General features: G+C 42.3%; 2 protein-coding genes across 5 annotated transcripts in view; one reads left to right on the top strand and one right to left on the bottom strand.

The window, feature by feature from the left end:
* kiaa0825 (KIAA0825 ortholog) overlaps positions 1-7,173 on the bottom strand; it is a 109,231-nt gene extending 102,058 nt beyond the window's left edge. The window contains 2 exon segments of the mRNA XM_029440106.1: positions 3,630-3,778; positions 7,058-7,173. Coding sequence (XP_029295966.1) covers positions 3,630-3,778; positions 7,058-7,120 — 212 coding nt within the window. The 5' untranslated portion in view covers positions 7,121-7,173.
* Positions 7,174-7,765: 592 nt separating this feature from the next.
* Positions 7,766-25,104, top strand: part of slf1 (SMC5/6 complex localization factor 1) — a 28,801-nt gene continuing 11,462 nt past the window's right edge. The window contains exons 1-17 of one of the 4 annotated variants that reach the window (XM_029440110.1): positions 7,766-7,787; positions 8,625-8,736; positions 10,290-10,368; positions 10,563-10,788; positions 10,877-11,030; positions 11,145-11,273; positions 11,554-11,619; positions 12,113-12,259; positions 12,425-12,594; positions 12,761-12,895; positions 13,278-13,431; positions 13,549-13,708; positions 13,849-13,994; positions 14,652-14,761; positions 18,415-18,494; positions 22,647-22,739; positions 23,911-24,093. In XM_029440110.1, the coding sequence (XP_029295970.1) occupies positions 8,626-8,736; positions 10,290-10,368; positions 10,563-10,788; positions 10,877-11,030; positions 11,145-11,273; positions 11,554-11,619; positions 12,113-12,259; positions 12,425-12,594; positions 12,761-12,895; positions 13,278-13,431; positions 13,549-13,708; positions 13,849-13,994; positions 14,652-14,761; positions 18,415-18,494; positions 22,647-22,739; positions 23,911-24,093 (2,143 nt within the window). In that variant the 5' untranslated portion in view covers positions 7,766-7,787; position 8,625. Of the gene's footprint in view, positions 7,788-7,951; positions 8,256-8,624; positions 8,737-10,289; positions 10,369-10,562; positions 10,789-10,876; positions 11,031-11,144; positions 11,274-11,553; positions 11,620-12,112; positions 12,260-12,424; positions 12,595-12,760; positions 12,896-13,277; positions 13,432-13,548; positions 13,709-13,848; positions 13,995-14,651; positions 14,762-18,414; positions 18,495-22,646; positions 22,740-23,910; positions 24,094-25,104 lie in introns of those variants that run through there. The other 3 variants (XM_029440107.1, XM_029440108.1, XM_029440109.1) reach the window with 3 other exon arrangements.

The raw sequence follows: 25,104 nt of genomic DNA, 5'->3' as shown, positions 1-25,104 counted from the left end.
GAGGAAAGAGACAGAAAGAGAATGAGAGAATGGGAAGGTAAAAATGGGTAGAAAACAGAGGAGTCACAGAAAATAAAACCTTTCAACTATCTGAGTAACGACGACAATGGACAAACCTGTAATGGCAAAGAACGTCGAAGCAGAACTCAACAAAAGACCCGGAGAATGAGAAAAGAGCGAGAGGAAACTGGGAGGAAAGGATTCTTTAGGCCTCTTGACAAACATGTCAATCATCATACCCTAACTGACACACACACACACACACACACACACACACACACACACACACACACACACACACACACACACACACACACACACACACACACACACACACACACACTTTCATTGCTGAAGTGAAATCTAATTGTTTTTCAGAGCGGTCTAGCTAGACAGTCGACACCGCAACCGCGCTCCCCCCCCCCAACCTTCACCACCGCTAAGAGAGAAAGGGAACAACCGGAGGTCTTTTATTAGATATGATGGCACATTTCACAGCTCCCTGACTTACAGAAACCCAATCCCGCGATTAGTCAGCGCTTTGACGTTATCTTAAGTTCCTTGTCAGAATTAATTTAGTGTGGGTGGGCTGCTGTGGGGCTGTCTGTCTGTCGCGCTCCGCTCGCCTACAGGAGGTGGGGGGGGGGGGGGGGAGGAGGTTGGAGGCAATGGGGGCAGGAAGATCCCTTTCAAATAAGCCCCAGCTCCAGTCAGTGCCAAACAAGCCGCCTGAGAACTAAATATCTCCTCCATCAAAGGGCCCCATTCTGCGACGGGAAAGCAGTGAATGGGCTTGAATGAACAGGCTGAAAACCGATCCCGTCCTGGCCCAGCCTGTCGCCCACTTAGTGCCCTCAGCCCTCAACCCCCCCAGCCTCCCAGCCCAGCCAATGATACCGGAGAACCGATACAGCTGATATACTAACTTAACACACGTGTCACGCACAGCTAAACACAAAATCAACTACATACTGCAAGGACTACAGATCAGTATTTGTGTTCATTGAGAAGGAACCTTGCACGATATACTGTGGCTGGCTTTCAACTCCACCTGCTTGCACACATACACTAAATCCTGATTATCAGAAGCACTCACACACACATAGAATCAAATTTAAAAGTACTGATATTGTACCCTGATCAAGATTGGCAGGAGACTAGTAAGAGCCATTTGCCTTGCCAGTGTGAAACTAGAGGCCTGTCTGCAGTCTCCAGGCTTGTGCTGACACTTCATTAGAGGTCTTTTCCTGGTAGACCACCACCCCACTCCCCGCCCGACCCTGAACTGCGCCACTGTCCCATCTGATGAAAACTAATGGATTACAGCATTTCAATTTGGGGAAGCCAGCTTCGTTGTCAGCCTATCTTAATCTCCTTCAATTAGGGTGAAGCTCTTAGGCAAATCTTTGACATCTGAGAACTGGGAGCAGGCCAGTCACTTTGCACCATAAACAGGTTGAAGTCCTTCACGGGTGTGAGCAGCTCTGTCTCCTCCATCTCTCGGCTTCCCTTTCCTCTACTTCCGTAATTTGTCCCAGACACTGATAAGTCGATTAGGCAGCAGGTGAGTGGTGTGTGGGTGCTTATATGTCTGCAGCCCACCCTGGTCGAGGCGAAAAAGAGGCCTTGCAAGATTTTGTTCGCCTGGATATGTCCCGACAGTAAAAGGGCTGTCCTGAAGTAGTCTGGGAGGAAGTTAGCTGAAGCCTGACAGACACTGACCAGTGGTCCCCCACGGCGAGAGGAGGATTGCCTTATTTTTAGCCCCATTCTCCATTATCTGGATGCTTTGTTCTCATAATGGTTATCCCACTCCCATCTGCAGGAACACAAAATAACCCTTTAATGCTTAGAAAGCAGAAAAATGGCCCGGCCTTCTGTAATAAGCCTTGAATTACCTACCCAAGGGTTTTCGTTTCAAGATGTGGAATCTTCAATTATTATGTTCCCATTTAGAAAGAGGAAGGAAAGAAAGAGAGAGAAGGGGAGGGAGACAGAGAAAGAGAGAGCGTAAGGAACGGATGAGTCCCAGCCACTAATGGTGCCAGAGTGAGGCTTTGTTCACTTGCTACATTTAGCCTGTCCTTCATCATCTACCCTCATCCTCACAACGCCACAAACGATAAATGACCTGCAATATAGATTTCTCCCCCCCCCCCCCCCCCCGCCAATTTCTCTCTCTTTATCAGTGTATTTGTGCTCTCCAACTATTCCGGTCTGCTGCCACTGACAGTCGTCTATATTTCAGTCTTCAGTCACAGTGCACAGGAGGAAGAAAATCTCATTTAAGTTGCTATGCTGTATTTCATTCCAAAGCCCATGATGACAAGATTGGTCAATTAATTAATTAATTAATTAAACTGAACCACCGAGAAAGATTCTTCTTTCAGTTTATGTTATCAAATACTTGACCCCAAATGTTCAGGAACATAGGAAGACCATTGTTAAAGTTTGGTCATGGCCTCTTTATGACATATAATCATCTCACAAAAATCATGTTAAGGCTTTACTGCAATGAAGTGGCTAGTGTGAAACCTACAGTGCTACCATATGTTTGAACCAATGCCTGTATATTTCCAGTGTTTGAGTTATACGCTGTACATGACACTTTTATTTTGTGTGTGTCGTAGGTCTTTGTACTGCATATCAAGTAAATGGCCTGTTGGACATCCAGGTCAGGAAAACCCTGTTTGTTTTCTTCAGCAGATTTCTGATAGTTGTGTTAACCAGGTTTCCTTAAATCCTTTCACTCCCACTAAGGAAACCAGACACTGAAATGAGGAGTTTCTTTCAATTAAAAAGAAATAGGTCAAAGTTAAGTTTCCTTCCTGTGATGTTTTTAATAGCAGTCATTTTCAGAAGTAAGTTAATTCAACATTCACTATTCGATTTAGTGTAAAATGTGTCATTCTTTTTAAAACACTGATGAAGGTGCTTGGTTTACTTAAATTGGACCTCTTCATTCAGGAGATCGACATGATTAAACTTTGTGGAGTGGCAGAGAGAGAAAGAGAAAGTAAAACAAACCAAAGTGTTCAGCTTTTCATTTTGATTCCTTGTTTCTACCTCTGCAACACTGCTCATATTTCTGCCATTGTAAACAATTTTACTGGTCGTGCAGGTTGCTCATCTCTTTAAAAAATGATTCCTGCTAGTGTTCGCACATAGTCAGCATTAAAAAATAAATCAAAGCCCTTAATCTCCGTACAGTAGGAACAACAACGTTCACAGATGTGGAACATTTTGCTTAAAAATTAAGCTTTAAATATGTTTTGTCAATGTTACTGTTTAACATTTATTTCAGTGTGCCAGGCTTGTGTTCTCATACAACTTCCTGTCATTCACCTGATATTCACAGAAAGAAATGGAAATAAATCCCTTTTTAAAAAAGTCTGCTTTATAAACGTTACTGTCATGTCCGAGTCTTCTTATTTGGGGCGTCTGTACTTAATTTCAATCTGGCTTTGACATTCTAACATTTAAATTCTTAAAGTGATGTAAAGGTGATTGGAAGGACAAGTGAAAGTCAAATAAAAGTGTTAAAACTCTGAAGCGTGGTACTATTCTAGTTTAAGCTCAAAAGGATCAAGAGGGCATATTAAGTCAATGCTTTTGCTACTCTGACTGACCTGTTGGCATTGAGATTGAGTTTCTCCTCTGTGTCTTTTAGGAGCTGTTCAAAGTCCAGCTCACTGGAAACCCCTGGAACCAGCAGATCCACAAAGGCATGGTCTTCGGGAAAATTCCCCGGCCACTCCATGCTGCTCTGCGGGGGAAACTAGAGAGAGAAAGAGAGACGGCCTTACTGTATAACATTAGAAACACTCCACGTGACATGTACCAATTCATAAAGCAAAAGTAATGAGAAAGACAGCACTGGTGTCAGGATTAAATCAACAATTTAAACTGACACCAAATAACAGAGAAGTGGTGTGTTGTATTATCACAGCTGTCTGTCAAGAAACTGAACACACACGCACACATTCTGTACACACACACACACACACCCAGTCACTAGTAGAATAATTTGAAATGTCCTCAAACAGGAGTCTTATTAGGAGGCACAAATCAATTGCACCTGAAGCACCTGAAACAAAAAAAAAGCTCATTATCAACAAAAACATTTTCTTCCAGTTCCCCTCCTCTTTCCTCAGACAATCATTTGCAGAAGGAGGACCCCCTGATCAAAATATATTGCCTCAGCATCTAACCCTTTCCACCTACTGACACTCCAGAGAGTTAACAAAGCGGGGTGTGTGGGGGGGGGGGGGGGATAGACCAAATAAATAAACAATGAGTTGAGATGCTCTTCAGTCGAGGCTTTAAATAAACATCTCATCTCCTTTACGTCTCTGCCACAACTGAGGGCTGCCCCCCTACCCTGTGGTGCTTAACGCTCATGCTAACAGCCAATCCCACGCCAGTCCCGCGTTGCTGGGTCTCATATCAACATTGTCATCAACGCGAGTCAAGTGGAAGGTAATGGAGAGTGTCTGTGTCAATTTGGCTTTCTCACACTCCGCCTCTCGCCTCTTCCTCGTCATCTGCTCTGATTTTAATAATCCCTGTCAAACTCCAAACAGTTCCCCACACTCCGCTCCGCTTCTTCGCTGCTGCATACAGTCTATGCCACTCTCCCTGACAGGGCAGACAGGAAGCTCAACATTCATTTAGCCTGCACAAAGGGAGGCCTGTCCAGCTGGACAAATATTATTTTCCTCCGCTGACAGCCTCACCAGTTAAGCTTGTCCTTTATTATTTCTCCCTCTCTTCTTCTCTCTTACTGTTTCCCCTCATCATCACACTCCCTTTGCGCCACTGTCTGAGAGGAGGTCTTTCAGCCATTTCTGAAAGGGAATAAAAATTTAAATCCATGGATTATAAACTCAACATTGTAATTATTTTGCTAAAACAGACAGTGTATGTGTGTGCATGGGATGTTTGTTTGTGAGCTGTCCACAACACCATATTTGTCTTTAAGTGCATGAAAGACAGACAGACAGACAGACAGATGGACAGGAGGTCTGAATGTCTACACTGTGTGTCTGTTGGGTCTCTACCTCCTGCTCTGCCAACATATCATCTGTTATCTTGAGCATGAGTGTGTACATGTACAGTAAGTGAGTGTGTGTCAGGATTCTCCAAGCAGCACACAGGGCCTCATTAGTACTATACTTTAAATCATCCGGTCTCCATTGTCTTGTCATTAGCTCTTTACAAAGCAGATGTTGGAGGAGCCCCTGTGTGTTTCACAGTCTTGCAACAGGGACAACTGGGCCAGGCGCTGAGACGCTGCCTGCCTGAGACATCCACTCCACAGCTATTAGAACAGGAGAAGAAACAGTCACACACACACACACACACATCACTGTCCTATCTCTCTTGCTGCTGCCTGTCTACCCCAGCTAGGCTAACACACAGGCCCATTTACAGTAATGAGTTTGTCCTGAAATATTTAGCAGCATGTCCCCCAGGCCGTCGCTTTAAAGCCACTTAGAGCATGTCAAGTTAAAGTCAACATTATTTTAAAGGGGGTACCTAACAGTCTGCTGTAAAGGAAACATAATAAATTAAATAGGTGCATATTCTAAGATCAAAATACTGCGGAGAACTATCTAATGCATGCCCAGGGGGGAGCATTGCTTCACTTTACTGTGCAACCACGTGGTCCCGCTACACTGTACTGCCTTTGACTGATTCTCTTTTTTGCAATAAGTCCTGTCTGCTTAGTGATGGGCTTTAGTTTCATTCCTTTTGATATGGTGATAGTTCTGCTCAATTTAAGAGGCACTAATCTTGTTCAAATATATTGGTCACTTTTTTTTCCTTTTACTATAGGGAAATATGTCTCCACAATATCCTTAAAATATGTTGCGTAAGACTGCTCAGAAATTGCGGTGCAACAACTTGGCAACATCATAACAAATACCCATGTGATTAGCTTACACTGAGGGAATGAATAATACATGACTTAATCCTGATATTACTTGTCATTGCTGTTTTCCGTGTAATAATCATCATTCAACAGTATTAAAGTACCCTGAGCAATGAGTCAATTACAAATATTGAAAAACAAAACTTGTTATACTGGAGCACCTCATATTGTGTAGCTTATTGCATCCCGACTGTCATGATTTCAGTAAACTTAAATACTCCTATCCTTAACATGCATTTCCTGGAGGAGAATTTACAGAGACATTACAGTTTTATTAGTTGTATTTGATAACTGCATTTAAGTACAACGTATATATATCAATACATCATAAACTGCAAACATATATAATGCTAAATAGGGATGCACCAAACAATTATTTGTTTTATCAATAACTCTTATCAATATATCAGATCCTTAAGTTAAACCGTCTAAATTTTTGTTGCGGCCAACCAACGGTTTGAAACCCAATTCAATTTACAATAATAGAATAATAAATAATACTTCATCTATGACTTTGATGTATAATCAATTCATTGATTATCAAACATCCTCATATTAATTTCATCACTAGGGTTTAAAAATTGATTATATTTTCATTTTATTCTTATATGGTCACATTTTATTGTAATATTATAACAGTAATATAACAGTATTGTTGGTATTAACCACAAATATAAAGTGACAGGTGTAAGCAACAAAACAGAGTCGAGCTCTTGACTTTTACTTGCTTTTCATGGCGGTGTTTGGCGATGTCACCTGATTAGTGAGACACATTCAGACCTTCTAGATCAGATTTTTGATGAGCCCATCATAACTTCTTAACTACAAATTAAAATGAAGACTTTTCCCAAACAACAGCCTAAAACCAAAATGTATTTAATTGGCAATAATATAAAAAAGCGAAACACTGCAAATCATCACATTTGAAAAGCTTGAAAAAAATTGATGTTGATAATTAATAAAATAAAATAAATCATGGCTCATTTGATAATATTATATGCTTATAGTTGTAACCAGTATATTCTTGTGTTAAACATAAACACCTGTTAGTAGATATAAGCAGCACATCAATGACAGGGACACCTTGGACTGTGACGTTAAATGAAAAGCAGTTAACGTTACCTGCTTGTTGTGGTATTTGACCACGTGACACATACATATCTTTAAGGCAGCCGGGCTCTGCATAACAAAGAATTGCTAATGTACTTTCTCATGTTGGCAGTATCTGTATCTTTTACAGAATGTAGTGGATTCACATGGCACCTGTAACACATAACCATCTGCATTGATTCAGTGTTACTTCATACACGTGTATAATTTGTGAACCTTACCTTTCACAAGCTCCTTTAATGTGTCTGTCGTTTAAATGTTAATCCATTACAGGTAGGGAACATATGAACAGCGTCATTTGGAGTCACTTTTTTTTGCTGCATGTATTTACCATAGCTAGTTGCAGCTAGAACATAACGGTAAACCAAGAGGCAGTTGAACAGCAAATATGTCACCACGTAACGTTGGGTTAATATAATTAACGTTACTGTATTGGAAGCTTATCTATCGTTGTCACGGCACGTTAACTGAGCCGTTTTTTAAGTAAACAGCCTTGCGGTTTCATAAGCAGCCTCTCTTTCAGAATCAAGTTATTGTTATCAATCGATCAAACATTCCCGTTAATCAATCAGTGAAGAATGATATCCAGTTATTGTCGTTATTTCCGGGGACAGAGAGCGTCCGTGACAACAACCTGGAAGTAGCTCCATGAAAACTTCCGCTCGACGGAAGACGCCAACTGACAAACCAAATGGGGGGAATAACTGTGTAGAGGCGTACATATATATAGTGTTTTCTAGCAGTAAGCAACCATTTTTTTGACGATACATAATATAAATATGCTTTTAGTTCTTTTCGACCTAATATATAGTCGTGTTAATGTTGCTAATGCGTATAACTTATACTACTTTATGAAGAACATCCCCTCTCCAAAATAGTTAGCTACGCCGTGGACCTGTCAACACATGTCGTTTGGGCGGTGAACTCGCCTGTGGGATTTAACACATGTGGATTTGTTATTAATACTGATGAGAAAAGTCGCCATGTTCGTGTGTTCGCTAAGTTTAACATATATTTTAAAGAAGCAGCCAAACGCTTGTACAAAACACTGCTCACATTAGTGGATGTCAGTTTTGGCGCGACTGTACGTAACTGTGAGGACTCAGGTCATCATCGGTGGTATGAGGAAAGGTATCTGATCAGACAGCTGTGTTTAAGACAACTGGAAATTGAATACTGGTGAATGGAAAAGGTCCAACACAGATTTTTGGTAATTTAGTCTGAGACTGCAAAGGTGCAAGGTTGTTAAAATCAATTCATATGGCAGAAAGTTTTAGTAGATCCATATTGTTTTGTTTGGGTGCAAGTAACTTTTACTCGATCGAGAGCTGTGTAATTAACTGGCTTAGTCGAATTAAATGCCCACACATATCAAGTGTCATTAAGTGTTGTCCAGATAATACAAATACTTCTCTTCCTGTTTTTCTATTGGTGTTTACTTATAGTGTAGTCAATCCAAATGTTCTAGTCAAACAAGAATTGCAGCATTAGTTTCTCCAGAGCATGGATGAGTTTACTTGTACTTGTAATTTACCTCGTATAGGCTTGTGCCTCATTTTGTCTACATTTTCCTCCTAAGGATGGAGAGCTGCACGCACGTTTTCCAGATCTCTGGGATCAAGGTCCGTGATAAGAAGAGACTTTTGGTCCAGAGAATCCGGCAACTAGGTGGAATATACATAGGTGGCTCAGTGAGTAGAGATCCCTCAAAAAACATTTTAGAGCAAAATGACAGAACTTGAACCAAGGCTATTCTCTATTTTGCCAAATAGGCCTCAAACTTATGATGATTTTCCTGATGTGTTTAATGATTATTAAGTCTATGAGATGTAAAACAAATGAGACTTATACCCTTCACACTTTAACTGGAGCACCCTGTATTACAATTGGTTATTATTCTGACCAGCATCCTAGAAATCCAATTAAAGACAACCTGATCTTTGCTTTTTGAAGAACTAGCAAATTTACCTGCGGAGTAAAATGTTAAATCACCAAAAACAACTGAATCCAAGGAATATTCTGACAATCAATTAATCCAATGAATGAATGACAGGCCTGTCTTGTTGTCTTGTTAACATGGTGTTAGTTTGGGGGCTGTATTGCTACAGCAGCCACTTATTATAATACAGTACTAACTATAAAATGAGTGAATAAAACAGTGCTGAACTGCATTCAGTTTCAGGGACTGGCATTATTGTATGCATAATCAGTTAACTGGCACATGGAACTAGAAGTAGGAAAATACTGTGGTTGTTGTATTCTAGGTAGAAATGCAAATACATTTGCCTCTGGCTGACAGCAGTTCCTCTTTGTGTCAATGTGAGTAGCAGGCAGATGTGTTCACACTAAGGGAGACTATGTGCATGACACTGTAGCTTCTACAACTGATGTACTATTGTATTTCTTTTTCACAACTTTTCTGATAGTTATGTGTGTTTTTTAAATAACTACTGATGAATTATTACACATTGATAATCCATAATATGTATGCATATACAGTAAACTTATAAAAAGGTTAATCGAATGTTGAATAAGTTTTGTACATAATGTAGTTTAAGTCTTAAAATTGCGGTATTATTCTCACTGGTGGGATTGGGAGAATGACAGTTTGATGTTATTATTTGACTTGCGTCATGATGATCACACTATTATTTTATACATAATTCTGTCATTCAGATTTAGGGAATACTTACCCCACAAAATGACCATTTGTATATCAATTACGCACCCTGTGTTACCTTGAATTCTTGAAGCAAACTTTGTTTTTCTCTCATGGCTCCACGGTGAACGAAGAATCAAAAAAGTCTTGATGAGTTGAAGTAAATGAAGGCTGCGTTTAACAACAGCATATATACATATATATATATATATATATATATATATATATATATATATATATATATATATATATATATATCTCAAAACATCCGTTTACAAACTCTTGCAGTTTAATCCAAGGTAACACAGGGTGAGTAATTGATATACAAATGGTGAGGCTGGGGGTGGATGAAGTATTCCTTTAATGATTTCAAACAAACTGTAATTACTTCCTACGGTGTGTTTATATTGCACATGATGTGACACATAACAATGGAACACAGTTCTTTGCAATGAGCATCCATGGGATTATTTACAGGAATATCTTTTTGTTTGTAACGTATGAAAACACAGGTCTGGTCGACTCATCTGTCATTTATCTGTCAGTGTAACATGTCATCAAACTGACGCAGTGATCATCTTCTAGGTCTATCAACAGGCCAGCACCCATCTCATCATCCCTCAGGTTTTGTCCAGCGAGAAGTTTTTAGCAGCCTGCGCTGCAGGTCAGTCATGATTATTATTATTATTAGTAATGATGGAAAATAATTCATATTTGATTACCCTGTTTATATCAAGACTGCTCATCTAAATGAACTACTTCTAACACTTCACCCAAGACTGACAAAACACCAATGCTCTCTCTTTCATTTTACTGTTTTGTAATCATACCCTGTTACTGCCCCCCACCCCCCAACAGGAAAGTGGGTTGTGACTCCAGAATATGTGCTGAACAGTTTTAAAAATGGTTCCTGGCTCGCAGAGGGACCCTATGAAGTTGCCATTTCCACAGGTGCAACGTCTTCCTTCTACCCCGTCAGGCAGTGGAGGGAGAAGGTTGCCAGTGGGAGGCTTGCGGGGGCCTTCCAGGGCTGGAGGGTTCTCCTCATGGTCCATGAGCCCACGCGCAGGGCCATGTTCAAACGGTGAGGTGTCGCACAAAAGAGATTCCATGTGTGAACACAATGTTGCAAGAGTATGATACTAAATTACTCTTACTTTAATCTTTCCCAGGCTCCTAAAAGCAGGCAGGGCCCAAGTATACCACTGCCCTCCTCCCTCTCATGCCTCTGTTACTCATGTCATGGCTAAACCCATTACAGAGGACTCAAAATATCACAATGCTCCTTGCTACCCTGTAAGCCACATTGTCCAGCACCTTTTTGGGGTAAGTCAGAGTAATTCATTTAAACATAGGGTCTTAACTGATTCTCAGGCTTCATGATGTTGTTCTTATTTTAAAATGTGCGTTTAAAAGTTTAAAATGTTTTTTTTTTGACAGAGCAATTGTGTGGATATGAATTTCAACATAACAGATGATCACCCAGCAAAGACGAAGAAGATCAGTATTGTTGATGTGGACTTCTCTAAACTGGAGACTGAGCTCCTGGACTATGTCATCAAACAGGAGGTGTGTGTGTGTGTGTGTGTGTGTGTGTGTGTGTGTGTGTGTGTGTGTGTGTGTGTGTGTGTGTGTGTGTGTGTGTGTGTGTGTGTGTGTGTGTGTGTGTGTGTGTGTGTGTGTGTGTGTGTGTGTGTGTGTGTGTGTGTGTGTGTGTGTGTGTGTGTGTGTGTGTGTGTGTGTGTGTGTGTGTGTGTGTGTGTAGTTGGTCTACGTTTTCTCACTTGAATGACCGGTTTTTCCTTTGTTGTATGTATTTGAAATTGTTAACGGGGTCTTCTTGCTACAGGGCCGGCCGAGACTGAGGTTCCTTGAATTTCTGGGTTACCATGATCCGTACCGTCCACTGTCCCAGGTAGACATGCGCACATACCCACCTGCCTTCCCCACCACTTATTACTACCATACATCTCTAAAATACGATAAAAAAAATCAAGATCAGGTCATTCAATTTCTTTTATGTCATACATTTCAATGGAAATTGATATCTAGAGCAACGGCGCATCATACTCAGGTCACAGTTTTAACCACCACTGTCAGCTGATCTGAGAGTTTTGATTGGCAGGCCTATTAACAATACTCTCCACTGTCCTGTCCATACCTTACCCAAGTGGATTGCTATTATAAGTGCTCGTGTGTTTCCATTCTGTACTTTTTGAATCCATACGCTATTTTCCGGTAACAGACAGTCAGAAATGACCTCCAGGAACTTCTGATTCCCTTTCACTTCCTATTCCCATTACCCTTCTGCCCTCCTCGTTCTGCCGTCCATCTCTTTTGAGTGCAAAGTTTTTCTCCTCCTTTCCATATACCTCTTACGTTTCATCGTTGTGCTTTTATTCCTCCAGGCTACAGAAACAGACTTCAGCAATGTTGGTAGTATGATAGAGTGTGGCCTCTTCATTGAAGCCTTAGACTCTATCAGAAGTGCCGTGTTCCCAGGCCTGCTGCCACCTGCACCATACCTGGTCTCCCTTTTAGACTATGCACAGCAGGTAGGACCAGAATTACCAGACTGCACGAATGTACAGCTGCTGCTGCTTGAGCCTCAGAGGCTGCATGAAAGTATAACCTGTTCCATAGTGATAGTGATAGTGATAGATGCCTTATTTATCACTGTCATTGGACTAAACTGTAATTGGTTTTTTTACATTTCACAGGGTAACGCCACGTCTGTCTTCCTGAAAAATTTGCAGCAGGTCATGTATAACCTGCTTGTGACCAACCCTCCCTGGCTGGCTCCCAACACGGTGAAAAAATATTTTACCCAAGTGCTGCAGTGTCCTCGGTGTAAGACGGGCCTGTGGCCTTTTCTAGAGACAGCCATCAGGTAAACCTCACATCACAGGAAGCTTTCTTATGTATATAGTCCAATTATTTTAATCGCAAGTAACCGCATTCATTAATAAGCATTCTCAACCTTTATTTAACATGTACTAATAAAATAATTGTCTCATATATTCACTGTTTATCTATACGTTTGTGTCTTCCTTCAGTTATTGCCTGTCCATTGATGTGTCTTGTCACCCGCTCCCTGGACCTGCCCTGCCAACACTGTTACATTTCCATAGTGACATCCTGGCATTTTTCCTCAAGCTCTTCCAGGGGGAACTCCACTCTGTCACCACCGGGTAACAACTTCGATACGTACAGTATGGGAGATGGGGCAGGGCTTATTCTCTTTTCTGTAAATCAAACAAAGCTTCTAATCCTTCTTGCATGGACAGAGGTGTGGAGGGATTTTCCCACAAATGACTTAGTTATTTTTAGCTGGTGTGAGCCGCAGCACAGAGGTGTTGTAACACATTTGAAAGATTTAAGAACAAGACTTGAATTAAACTAGATGCATAATATTGTTCTGTTTTCAGTTAGCAATAAAGCCTCAAGTCAACAAATTGCTGATGCCTACTAACCTGCATGTAATATTGACCACAAATTGAATGTATATGCATTTGTTATTCTAATTGTTTTGTTCTAACAAACCTCATTCACCCATGCCTTTCTGTGGCTCAGGGATTTTGTGCTGCCTGATGGATCAGGAGTCTCTCAGGCTTCAGTATCAGGATCTTTGCTCCATGGAACCTTCTGGACTGTGTGGGAGCGCGCCACGCTGTTGTCCCGAGCTGTGAAACAACTAGCCCAGCTCTTGGTACAGGCTGTTATTGAGGTAAACACTGTGGAACTCAATGCATTGTTATTCTCATTGCATGGTGTGCTACATTACCCAAGAAAATTGACCAGAAAAACAAACTCCATACTGTGATGTTGTTTATCGTCACTGAAGGACTATGCTGAGAAGCAGAAGCTGCATTTGGCGGACACGCTGCTGGACCTCCTGTCTGTGTTGGTTGAGTTCTGGTGTCAGCAGCACTTCAAGTTAAACCAGAACCTGGTGGAAAAGGGTCTAAAAGACTTAGCAGAGCACTTTGCTGTTATCAGCCAGGGTATGGAATACAAAATAGTAATTCAATCACAATATTTAGCAGAATAATTACCAATGTATTCTTTTTCATTGTTAAACATACTGCACTAGTGCGACACCTGGATTATGGAGGAAAATAAATTGTCTTGTTTTGTCCTGTAGATGTGTCTCCGGTAGTTGTAGCAGAGCTGGTCGTCAGGATTCGCTCCACCAGACTTAAGTTGGTAATAGCCGATGCCACATTCAAGAGTCTTTGCTGCAGAAATGGATTCACAGTTGGAGATGAACCCCTCTCTTTTAAGAAAATGGTGTGTGTGTGTGTGTGTTTGTTTATTGTTCTTCACTCACTTCACATTTCCCTTTACTTACCCGCGGGACGCCTCATTTTTCATGGACAGGATTTGTCATGACTTACTTCACGTTACATCACAACGGTAATGTGCTGCTTAGCTCAGTAAGTCATGATAACGTTGATTTGGTGTTCAGTTGGCCACCATTTTCAATTAATTTACTAGAAAACAAATCATTTTCTTTGCTTTTAAATGAATTTTGACAAAATAAAAATGCAAGATACAAACTACACACACACACACACACACACACACACACACACCAATGTTTGTAAAAACACAGCAAATAAAGTCATTGAAGAAGGTTTCTGATAAATCCACCAGTTTGAATTATTTAGTTGCTGCTTTTTGTGTTACGGTAAGAAGACACAAATGTTCTGCATTAGTTAACTTGGCAGTGTGAAAATCAATATAGATCAGATTACAGTTCTCTGCTCGAGAGACAAAAGACGGCTGATGTGGTCTCCCCATTATATTACCTTGCAGTGGAACATCTGGCTTTCTCACTCGCATTGATGTCTGTGTGCCTCCCAAGTCCCCTGAAGACACAAACATCCACTTGCCGTGCAAAGGCGCTGTCTAACCTCGTGTGTGTGTCTGTGTGACTTCTGACAGGTGCTGTCCTACCTGCCTGCTCTGGGAAGTTTAGCTCAGAGTCCCACCTGTGCTCTCATCAGGACCGGACCCACCTCCCACAGCGGCACCAGCCAGGGGGCCGGCTGCAGGTCAGTTACACACAGCTGTGCATCCATACCACTGTTAGTCTCTCAGGTACATTTTCATAAGAGCCAGAGGCGGAACATGTGAGGGCATACATGCAGAGGTGGGGGCTGCACATGGGCGAATATTATAGTCCATATAACTTCATACATTTTAAACCAACTTGAACATACTTTTGACCCTGCGGGAGATTTCTCATTCCAGTGGCTTGTACTAGACTACAGTTTAAACTTCCAAACCTAAATTAAATGTACTAAGTCTATCGCTCTTCTCTCTTGTAAGTCAGTGTTCGCTTTCATTGAGACTTATTGCTTCCCCAAAAGTTTCTTTAAGGCACAATGCACATTTAAGAGTAACACAAATGGGTGTTTAGCAGCACACATGTTGCCGGTCAGAGGTCTCTCAGGCTGTGTAATAAACTCGCCACTTTCTCATATCCCGTCAAATTAGCTGCATCTGTCTTTCATTTATTTTTTTTAATCTTTTTTCTTAGCTTCTGTGTGTCTAATTTAAAATAACGGAACTATTCAACATCTGCCTGCATTGTCAGGTTTCCACCCATAGATTTAAGGGCAAAACGGGTGAGAATGTACAGACGATGAGAAATGTGAGTGAAAAGGAACAAAGGAACACCTGGAGAGGGGATAAGTGTGTGTGTGTGTGTGTGTGTGTGTGTGTGTGTGTGTGTGTGTGTGTGTGTGTGTGTGTGTGTGTGTGTGTGTGTGTGTGTGTGTGTGGGTGCGGAGCAGAACAGCATGAATGGAGGGACCGAGGGAAAGCTGGAGAGAGGCAAATGGAGGTCAGACGGAGCATGAGGAGTTGGCATGTGATGGGTCATGCCCAGGTCTGATCCTATCAGTGTGTGCTGGCTGACAGAAGGGGTGCAAAGGGAGGTTAGACCCCCTCATCACACGTGCACACACACAGTGCTGAGTCTGATTTGGACAGGAAGCCGACAGATAGACAGACTAGGATATCCCATCAGGCCTTTGTGTCTTCCCTTACGACCACCAGCTCTCTGTCTTCACCCCCTTTCTTCACCTCCCTTGATCTGCACTCGCATACTAAACCCCTCTCTGAATGCACTCACACATACACGCTCTCCATACTTGGTATCAGACATCTGCTGTTCCACCAGCAGGTAGTTGGCCTGGATAAGGGCAGGAGCCACAAGGGAGCAGGTTCACACGAAGGCTACTGGTTCATGCGCTGCCCGATCCCCTGTTCCCTCCATCGCTGCTTTCTACTCTTTCTACTCTCTGCTCTGCCCACAGTTTCAAGGGGTTTGGTTTGTTTTCACACAGACATGAGAGGAACCCAATAAAGCAAGGAATGTAATCTGTGCGGATGAGATAAAGAAATGCCAAAGGGCATTCAAAAATCATTTGACCCTGAAAGAAAGAATGAAATCAAAATGACAAAGCCTGTGGTGACTCGAGAAACAAAAAGCAAAAAGGGAAATCTTGTTTCCTCGTTGTTCACGCTTGAACGCACGATATTATACATATTTTCAGTGATGTTGACACTCTTAATCAATTAACACATCTTCTGTTGAAGCATTTATGAGTCTGACACACTCCTCGATCTCTAAGCATTTCCAACACAATTATGTGTGTTGTTGGAGCTGCTATGACTCAAATCATTCAAATATTATTTTGGAAAATATATTTATTGTTCGAGCACTTGTCAGCAATTCATAGTCCTTAACAGGATAAGACATGAAAACAACATTTAAAAAAAAGTCTGAGTTGAAATAGCACCAATGTGTTTGTGGTGTCACTTGAGAAGTATAATGCTTTATAATACTTTCAGTTCAGTGTTACCTGCCTTTTCAAACAGTCGGTAGAACACCAGACAAAATCCTGGTGAGATGTTTGCTATTGGATTCACGAAAAGAGCAGGAGCAGGTCATACAGGTTGAGAGGAGCCACATGACCCCTTTATCTTTAATTTCTGGCTGTTAGAACGCATTAGACTGTGTTACTGTGACTTGAGGCTACTGTAGTGTGTGTGTGTGTGTGTGTGTGTGTGTGTGTGTGTGTGTGTGTGTGTGTGTGTGTGTGTGTGTGTGTGTGTGTGTGTGTGTGTGTGTGTGTGTGTGTGTGTGTGTGTGTGTGTGTGTGTGTGTGTGTGTGTGTGTGTGTGTGTGTGTGTGTGTGTGTGTGTGTGTGTGTGTGTGTGTGTGTGTGTGTGTGTGTGTGTGTGTGTGTGTGTGTGTGATGGAGAGCGAGCTTCTTCTGCAGCAACAGACAGGCTGGCATCAGGGCACTCGTCCAAGCCATACCAAGCTGACAGGCCGGCTGATTGACCGACTATTTAGATGGCCGTTTGACTTGCCGGCTGGCTGCGTGGCAGTGAGTGTTGTTAGCAGAAGGGAAGCTGTAATTAAACTAAAAATGTTCTCCTGCTGGCTTAATCAAGCTCTGTGTATTGCTGTTATCCTTTCAAGCCATTTAACTATGTCATTACATTGGCTCCATCTCTTCTGCTCACACCTGCACATAGTCAATATCAGCTGGATTTAAGTAAAGCCTGTAACTACATCAACTCCACTAATATTTCAAAAATGCAAACAGATTAAAGTGACAGGTTTTTTTCCCCCTAACCTTTCTGGTAGAATGCATGGACTGTGGCGTTCGACATGCACTCCCCCATTACTTCCATTATTGCTCACAAGTTTCTTGAGAGGCGGCCTCCAAGGGCACGTGCTGCCCCAGGCCCACAATTGATAGCTGGGCCACTGACAGCATGCTGGCCTCCTAAAGTAGACCATGAGGGAAGGAGAGACCGGGGCGTATACAAGCCAAGTACTGTCAACCTCCACTGCTGCCAGGCTATATGGACAGGGGACACTTGGGTGAAGTGTATTGAGATGAGAAGTGGTACGCCCTTATACCAGACACTCTTATGGACTCTTTCATACACACACACACACACACACACACACACGCACACACACAGAGCTCGTCTCTTCTCAGCCTTGTCCCTGCTAATAACAAGCAACGTGACAGGACGTGTGTTTCCTCCGCACTGCTGGGAGCTCCTTCCTGGCTTCTGAACAAGCCAATTACCAGGGAACAAGCCTCTTCCCTGTAATACGGATGGCACTCCGCTTCAATGCAGCGCACGCGCACGAGCACAGACATATACACTCCAGACACCTGTCAGGCTTCATGCAGGCAGATCTCCCATACCCACTCACAGGACTAGTGACAGCCCACAGCTATTAGCACGCCACTACTTTGAAGAGGCTTCACTTTCTTTTACTAGTTATTCCTCCTAATGTGCTTGCTCACATTGAATTCTCCGTCTCTGCGTTTGAGGCGTTAAGTGGGAGGAAAAGTGCTTTGGAGACGGGAATGGAGGATTGGGTGTGTGAAGTGCGTGTGTGTGGCCAACACAGTTGGGGTTTGACAGATATTGTCAGATTTCATATAAAATGACAACGCCGCCAGGGATTCATTCGCTAATGACACTTTTCACAGTACAGTAATGCCCGTTCCACTTTCTGTGCCACTAGGTCGCCTCCTGAAATGGTCAGTCATTGATACTTTAGGTGTTTATGTAAATGATGTGTAATCTCTTATTGAATTAGGTTCAGCACATGAATGTATACTTTCTCCTGACCCCTGTGACCATGTTGTTTGTCTCCACACAGTGCTCTCAGCTCTATGGAGAACGAAACGAGCAAGGAGAATGTGATCATCCCCAGAGGTTTGAACAGAGTCAACGCAGCAGGTACGCCACACACACACACACACACACACACACACACACACACACACACACACACACACACACACACACACGCCGCCGCTTAAAAATAAAGCTGCACATTTGCAAGGAGCAAACTTTTAATGGACTAATGCACTGCACTAGGTCATCAGTAAAGAGGGACATGATAGCTCTGTCATCACTTTTAGCTTAATGAAGAGCACATAATGTATGGAGAGAGTGACTGATTTTCATCGGCGCACGCTTCCATCTAGTCAGCTGTAAAGGCAACTCGACTGCATAATTCGGCCTGTCGCGTACGTTCTCGGGGCCAGAGTTTGGGCCGCGTCGCGCCTCCTCCACCACTCGTTCTACTCGCATTGAAATTCAAACTGCGCCCTTTGTTGTGTTTTGCTTTTTCCTCATGTCTTATTCACCTTTTTAAAAAAAGTAGATAAATAAATAAATGGCACAGACAGAAGTAATGGCTTCCTCACACACAACAATAACACATATTAGTACGCACAATGCGCCTCAGATCTCCATCTTAGGTGTATTAAGGGCCGTAATGAGGGGAGTGCTGCAGATATACAGCGGCTGCACTGGTGGAACTTCCTGCAATTAGAGGCATGGCACTCTGTGTGAACTCCTGAAGGTGTCAGAGCTCATATCTACCCCCTCCACCTGATCAGAAAGGCCCTGTGCCGGTGCGAAGGAAGGGTGGAGGGAATGGGGGGAGGGAGGTTTGAGGCAGAAGTCTCAAGGCTGTTGGCATGTGTTGTTTTTCCACTACGTGATCTCTATACCGATGCGGTCGGCATTAATTTTTGATGAACCATCGGCACAGCTTCCTCCCCTCTCGCCCTCTCATCCCATTCTCTCTCTCTCTCTCTCTCTCTCTCTCTCTCCCCCCCCCCCCCCCCCCACCCTTCCTCTCACAGGCTTTTCTTCACCTACATATGTAAGCTTGCTTTCTTATATGCTGCACTTCTTTGCTTTGGAGCATCTGCCTTGCCTCCTGGAACCTCAGTATCTTTGTCAAAGAAGCTGTGAAGGGTTGAGGGATTTGGAAAAGAACTTCTCTTTTTTTTTTCAGTTCCGTATTTGCTTCTGGAGGCTCGGCAGAGATTTCAATCTAAATCAGCCTGAATACACTGCATGTAGACTGTCAAACAAGGAGTGCTTTGTGCGTTACATTGCTTAAAATCTGTTTGCTTTTAGCTTCATGTCAACCTGATACTAAGTATTAAAGTCAACATGCGTGCAGCATAGTTCAAAGGTTCTAGGGAAGGTAAAGGTAACTTTATCCATCACCCCGTTTTGATGAACTACCTCAGGAGTCTCTGTGCGTCAGATTGGGCAGTGAAAACACTGTCTCAGTGATGTTCATTTAATTGCCCCATCTATTTTATGATCTGTTTTTGGAAGCAGTAATTTTGTAGTGAATATTGATTCGGATCCGTGCCTGATCAATCACAACATTCCTACTGCACCCCCTACGTGCCATCGGTAATAAATCTGCTCGTACCACAGTGTAACAAAAAGATGACGGAGGCAAAAGATTTTCATGAGCCTGGCTTTCACATTACATTTATACACTTTTGTATTTGTTCGTTTGGCAAACAGCTTTGTCTAAAGCGTCCAAACCACGGTGGATTTGCTCGCTATTATTTAACAGACACTCTGTGTTTGTGTCTTATTACTTCCTGTTGGCACAGAGGGGGCTCTGTTGCTGCCCAATGTTGTTTATCACTGATTAAATGGAGGTATACTATATTAAAATCTACTCCAGCGGAATGTAAAAATGATAGCCACGAGCGTTAATGCCAGTGAATGCTTTTTGAGGCTGCGGTAATCTCGATGTGGAGGAATAACGTGTTGCTCTTTGAGCCAGTGACAGCAGCAGTCTTCAAATAGTTTTTAATATAGCCAATAACTGGCACGGAATACCTTTCTAACACATTCCTCAGAAATAGCATTGTTACAGGCTTCCAGCAGCTTCTCGGTCCAGGGATCGGCGGGCCAAGCGACACTTTACAGGAGTGTAGCAAGCAGACTGAGGGATATAAAGAGCAACACATACATTTAACTTTTCTATTAAAGTGTGAAACGGGGGATTTATAGAAAAGGACAGGCGGATTTATCCTTTCCGTGCTTGTAAATGCTGAGCATGCAATTACCCCTATAATAGAGGCGTTGTGTCCAAATTGGAGCCATTAAAGTGATTTAACAGTGCGTGGATTGGCCCTGGCATTTGCGAGGATGTGTACACATGGGGTGTAGTGGAATGGGTGTTTAATCACAGCGTTTTAGAGCCCGGTAATAGCAGAGCAGCCCATGTAGAACACTGACGTGCCACACACTACAGCTTACTCATTAGTGACTGTAGTTTGGACTGGGCTCCACCCTCTTTTAGATGGGAAATCTCGTTTTGCTTTATTGTTTGTCCTCCATTGGGTTTTTCTTTTTTTTTTTTTTTTAATGCTCATACATGTGCCGTCCAGTGTCTGTGAAGTTGTCAAACACCTGTGCACTTTTTATATGTAAGTTAATAGGATTTTTAAAGTGCAACACATATTTTGAGAATGAAAATCAAATTTGGCAAAGATATCAACACAGTGGGTTATTGCACTGGAAAGGGATTTTTCTTTGGCTCTGTTATGAAGTCCCTTATTTTAGTGATTTCAGTCATTTGTTTTTTATGGAGTTGCATATCGACATTACACAGACTGCACCCAACGAAGTACTCAAAATCAGTTGCAGTCTGCTTCATCAGCCTGTTTGTGTCTTCACTGCTTACCAGTTTGTACAGCACTTTCTACTCTCTTTTAGTTGACATTGGCTTTATTCTATTACACTTTATAAAGCTTTAACAGCCTATTTAATGACCCCTGAAACATTCATAACTGAAATCTCATCATTTACTGTATCTATGTATAGGTAAGGTTTTTTTGTTAGGTTTTGCATCACATTTTTAGGGAGAACATATCCTCTTTTTGATCAGTACAGACCCCATTTCCTAGTGTTTTGTATTTCCCCCCCCCACTCTTCAACCTCTTTACTACCCGTGGATGACATTTAGTGCGTCTTCTGTATCCTCAAAGACACCTCCTGGAAGAAAAGAATTCTTCCTAGTGAATGGGAGCCAGGATTTCCAATATTTCCCCTATATGCTTTGAAATGCAGGAACCCCTTTCACTCTCTCCTCCACTGCTTCTTCTTTCTTGCCCCCCCTGTTTCTTCCCCTCCCTCTTCTTTCTGCCCCAGTCTGTGCTCTGCACGCTGGAGTGGAGCCCCTGTACAGGCGGGGCATCCTGGGGAGAGCTAGTAAAGCATTTATTATGGGCTTTGCAGTCCTGTATTATACTGGCAAGCACAAAGCCACTCATGCTTGGCCTTTAACTTCCCTCTGAAGTTCAGCCATACATGAAAAGAGGGGGCTCTGGCCCGCTAATATATTCCTGGTTTAATATTGTATCAGGAAAAAGTGAGGCACAGGCTAAAGATGAGGAAACGGGGAAGAGGGGAGAAGAAAATTGTGTTTAAAAATGTAAATGAACTTCCTCGAGAGGGTTTTCTCCACGCCTGTTCACTGGTAGTTTGCTGATTAAATATCACGTGGTGACACTGGCAATGCCCAGCGGAGCTTTTGAACCCTGGATCTGTGAAGAATCCTTTTCGAGGCTTTGTGCGTGGGCTGTCTACCATAACTTCCTCTCAAGTAACAATATAGGGACGAACGGACAGGAAGCAAGACTACATTCTCACCACTGCATTCATTCAGTCGCCGACTGCCCCGGTCTTAACTTTGTTGGACTCGGGGCGTAAGTAGAACATCTCTGTGTCTATAAAAGAGCGATGGAGCGAGGCAAATTAGTCTCTCCATCTTTAATTTTTTTTCCTCCCATTTTTTTCCCTTGAAAGATCTCCCCCTTTTCTCATCACTCTTCTTAAATCGCATCCTCATTGGCGGGTCGTACTTTTTTAGGTCAGGTTTTTTTTTTTTTTTTTTTGGTGTTTGGGGACATTTCTGTGGTATTCTATTAGTGTGTTCACCATATAGAGGGGGACAATGGGCAGGACATCGGGGCACACCCTAATTTTGGATTTCTCTCTTCTCTTTCGCCTCTTCTCTCTTTTGGGTGTGTATGTCCGTTGTGTGTGTCCTGGTCGAAGGAGAGACCCTCCTCCACAGAGCTTGCAAGAGGAACCAAGTGGAAACAGTGCTTCGGATCCTGGCGCTTCCTGGCACGGACATCAACGTTAAAGGTAAGACTTTCTCGCTTTCCCTTTTCTCTGTAACCTCTGTCTCACCGTCATCTGACTTCACTCCCACTGTTTGCTCTAGGGTTTCGGAGAGCGATTAACATGGGGGGGGGGGGGAAGAGTTGAGAAGAAATAGGAGTGCGTGTGCGTCATCTTTGAGGTTAACCTTTACCTAAAATGTAAAGGGTGTGTCTAGAAAGAGCTGGATGCGTGTAAAGGCTCAGATTTATAGCTTCACGGTGACTTTGCTAAGTGAATTGAATACCGTTTGATATTTCAGAGTGACTTTCTTTTGTCCCTTTAGGTCAAATATAATGACTTCCCCTCCTTTTATGGAAATGTTGTGCTGTTTTTTAAAGGTTTCTCCTATTTTGTAATAGCCCTGTAATAGCAGCCTAGATTAACTTGCCTCTTAGTAGGCGGCTTATGCAGGAGCTGTTGCCCAAAATGTGATCAGGCAGAAATATGTGCAAAATCGCAGTTGTCTCCCTGAACCAGGCCTGAGTTAACTGAGGCATTTGTGGTTGGAGTTCTTTGATGTGATAAAAACAGATCTACGTTGGGATGTTCTCCAAATGCTCACAGTTGTATTCTTTAGGATTTGTCTCCATCACTGTTTTTCATTTTGGAACGATGGTTGTAAAACATGAAATTGGAAATGTTGATTGTTGTATAATTATGTAAGACGTACACGGGCGGTGGTTAGCAACCTGTTTGTATCTCCCAAACAAGAACTTCTAACTATCATGATAGATGTTAAGTCTTTAGCAGACTTAGTTCAGTCGTGTTAATGCAGTTTGTCTTTAGGCAATGGAAAGACAGATAAGTCATTGATAAAAACATTTTAAGTTCTTAAAATTTAGCACGGAGTTCCTCCAATCTAGTATATGCTAGCTTATTTGCTAGCCGCGTTGTTAGCTCTCAGAGCTAACCAACAACTTCGCTGCAGCAGAGTGGGTTAGCCTCCTGTCACAATAAGTCTCTTTATTCTTTCATCATGACACTCCAGTCAAACTTTAAAACTGTCTTTTGTACATTTCTATTTCACTGCCTGATACGCAAAATACATTGATTTAAAATGTATATTTAAGCTTTTTAACCTCAAACGATAAAAAAAATCATCAACATTTATGTGCTTGTTTGTTTTTGTGTGCTTGGTTTGTTGAACATGTAGATCACTCAGGCTGGACGCCTCTGCATGAAGCGTGCAATCATGGCAGCACCGCGTGTGTGGAGGTTTTGCTACGTCACCGCCCTGCGCCGTTTCTTAATAAGCAGGTGGGCGGAGTCAGTCCACTGCACGACTCCGTGCTGAATGGACACATGGACATCGCTAAAATTCTACTGGAGCACGCGGGTGAGTGAAGTTCACCAATACACCCAGAAAGTGGTTTCTTAGTGGCACATTAGTAAATGAACACCTTTGTGTATCCAGCTGCACATTCACTAGCTTAGCTAATGATTTTAATATTGCTCGGCTAATCAGAATAGAACCAGATTTGTTGTTATTTTCAGGTTTTCTTAAGTTGAATTTGACACTGATGTTGATCTTTGTGCTTTATTTAGTCAACATCATTACTTAGGCAGGTTCAATTATAAATTGCTACTCTAAGTGTACGTTCCTAATTGGATGGGATACACTCAACTATTTTCATACGTCGGCATGTAATCCATCTTCTTTGAAACGATTCATTAAACCAAATAGTCCCCGTCACATTGATGGAATCATATAATGTTAAAATAAAACACCTTTCACTTGTCTGGCCAGTGCGCTGCCAAGAGAACTAATCTGTAGAATTAGCCATTTAGCTAATGATTTACTGCAGCGGTGGGCTGCATGTCACTGCTGCTGTAGCCAAGACAAGTTTTCAATTTAATGTAGCCAACAAATGCAACGGAGCTTACTGACTGATTGAATGCTGCTTTCGACCTTATTAGCGAGGCCAGTTTTATCTTAACTAGCCTCCTGGTAGAGTGAGGGACCTGTTGATAGTGGGGCTTTTAAAGGGGCACCGATTTTACACATCAAGTTCAGTTCATTCATTAGACTGATGACTATTCAGCCTTTGAAAAGCAGTTGTATAATGTCTTCTTCGGCTCTGGAGGGAGCTTTCTAAAGTCTAAAAAACAACAACCCTGATGATGTCATCAGGGTTAATTCATCTTGGGTATGGAGACTGCAAATTTTTTTTTTTTTGCAGAAAGCCTGTGAGAGTTGGACTTTGAAAGATATAGGCAATTTACCCAGCGTGGAGAATCTCACCAAATACTGCATTAATTTGCATCATGGGTAATGTAGGATCTAGGGTTATTTTAGGCTTGATCCATACTTAAGACTGAACGTCAGGATCTCTCACTGGAATATGTG

The sequence above is a fragment of the Cottoperca gobio genome, chromosome 9 (genome assembly GCF_900634415.1).
Source record: "Cottoperca gobio chromosome 9, fCotGob3.1, whole genome shotgun sequence".
In the NCBI taxonomy this organism is placed as follows: Eukaryota; Metazoa; Chordata; class Actinopteri; order Perciformes; family Bovichtidae; genus Cottoperca; species Cottoperca gobio.
Note: the sequence above shows the minus strand (reverse complement) of the source record. Positions and strands in the feature narration are given on the sequence as shown.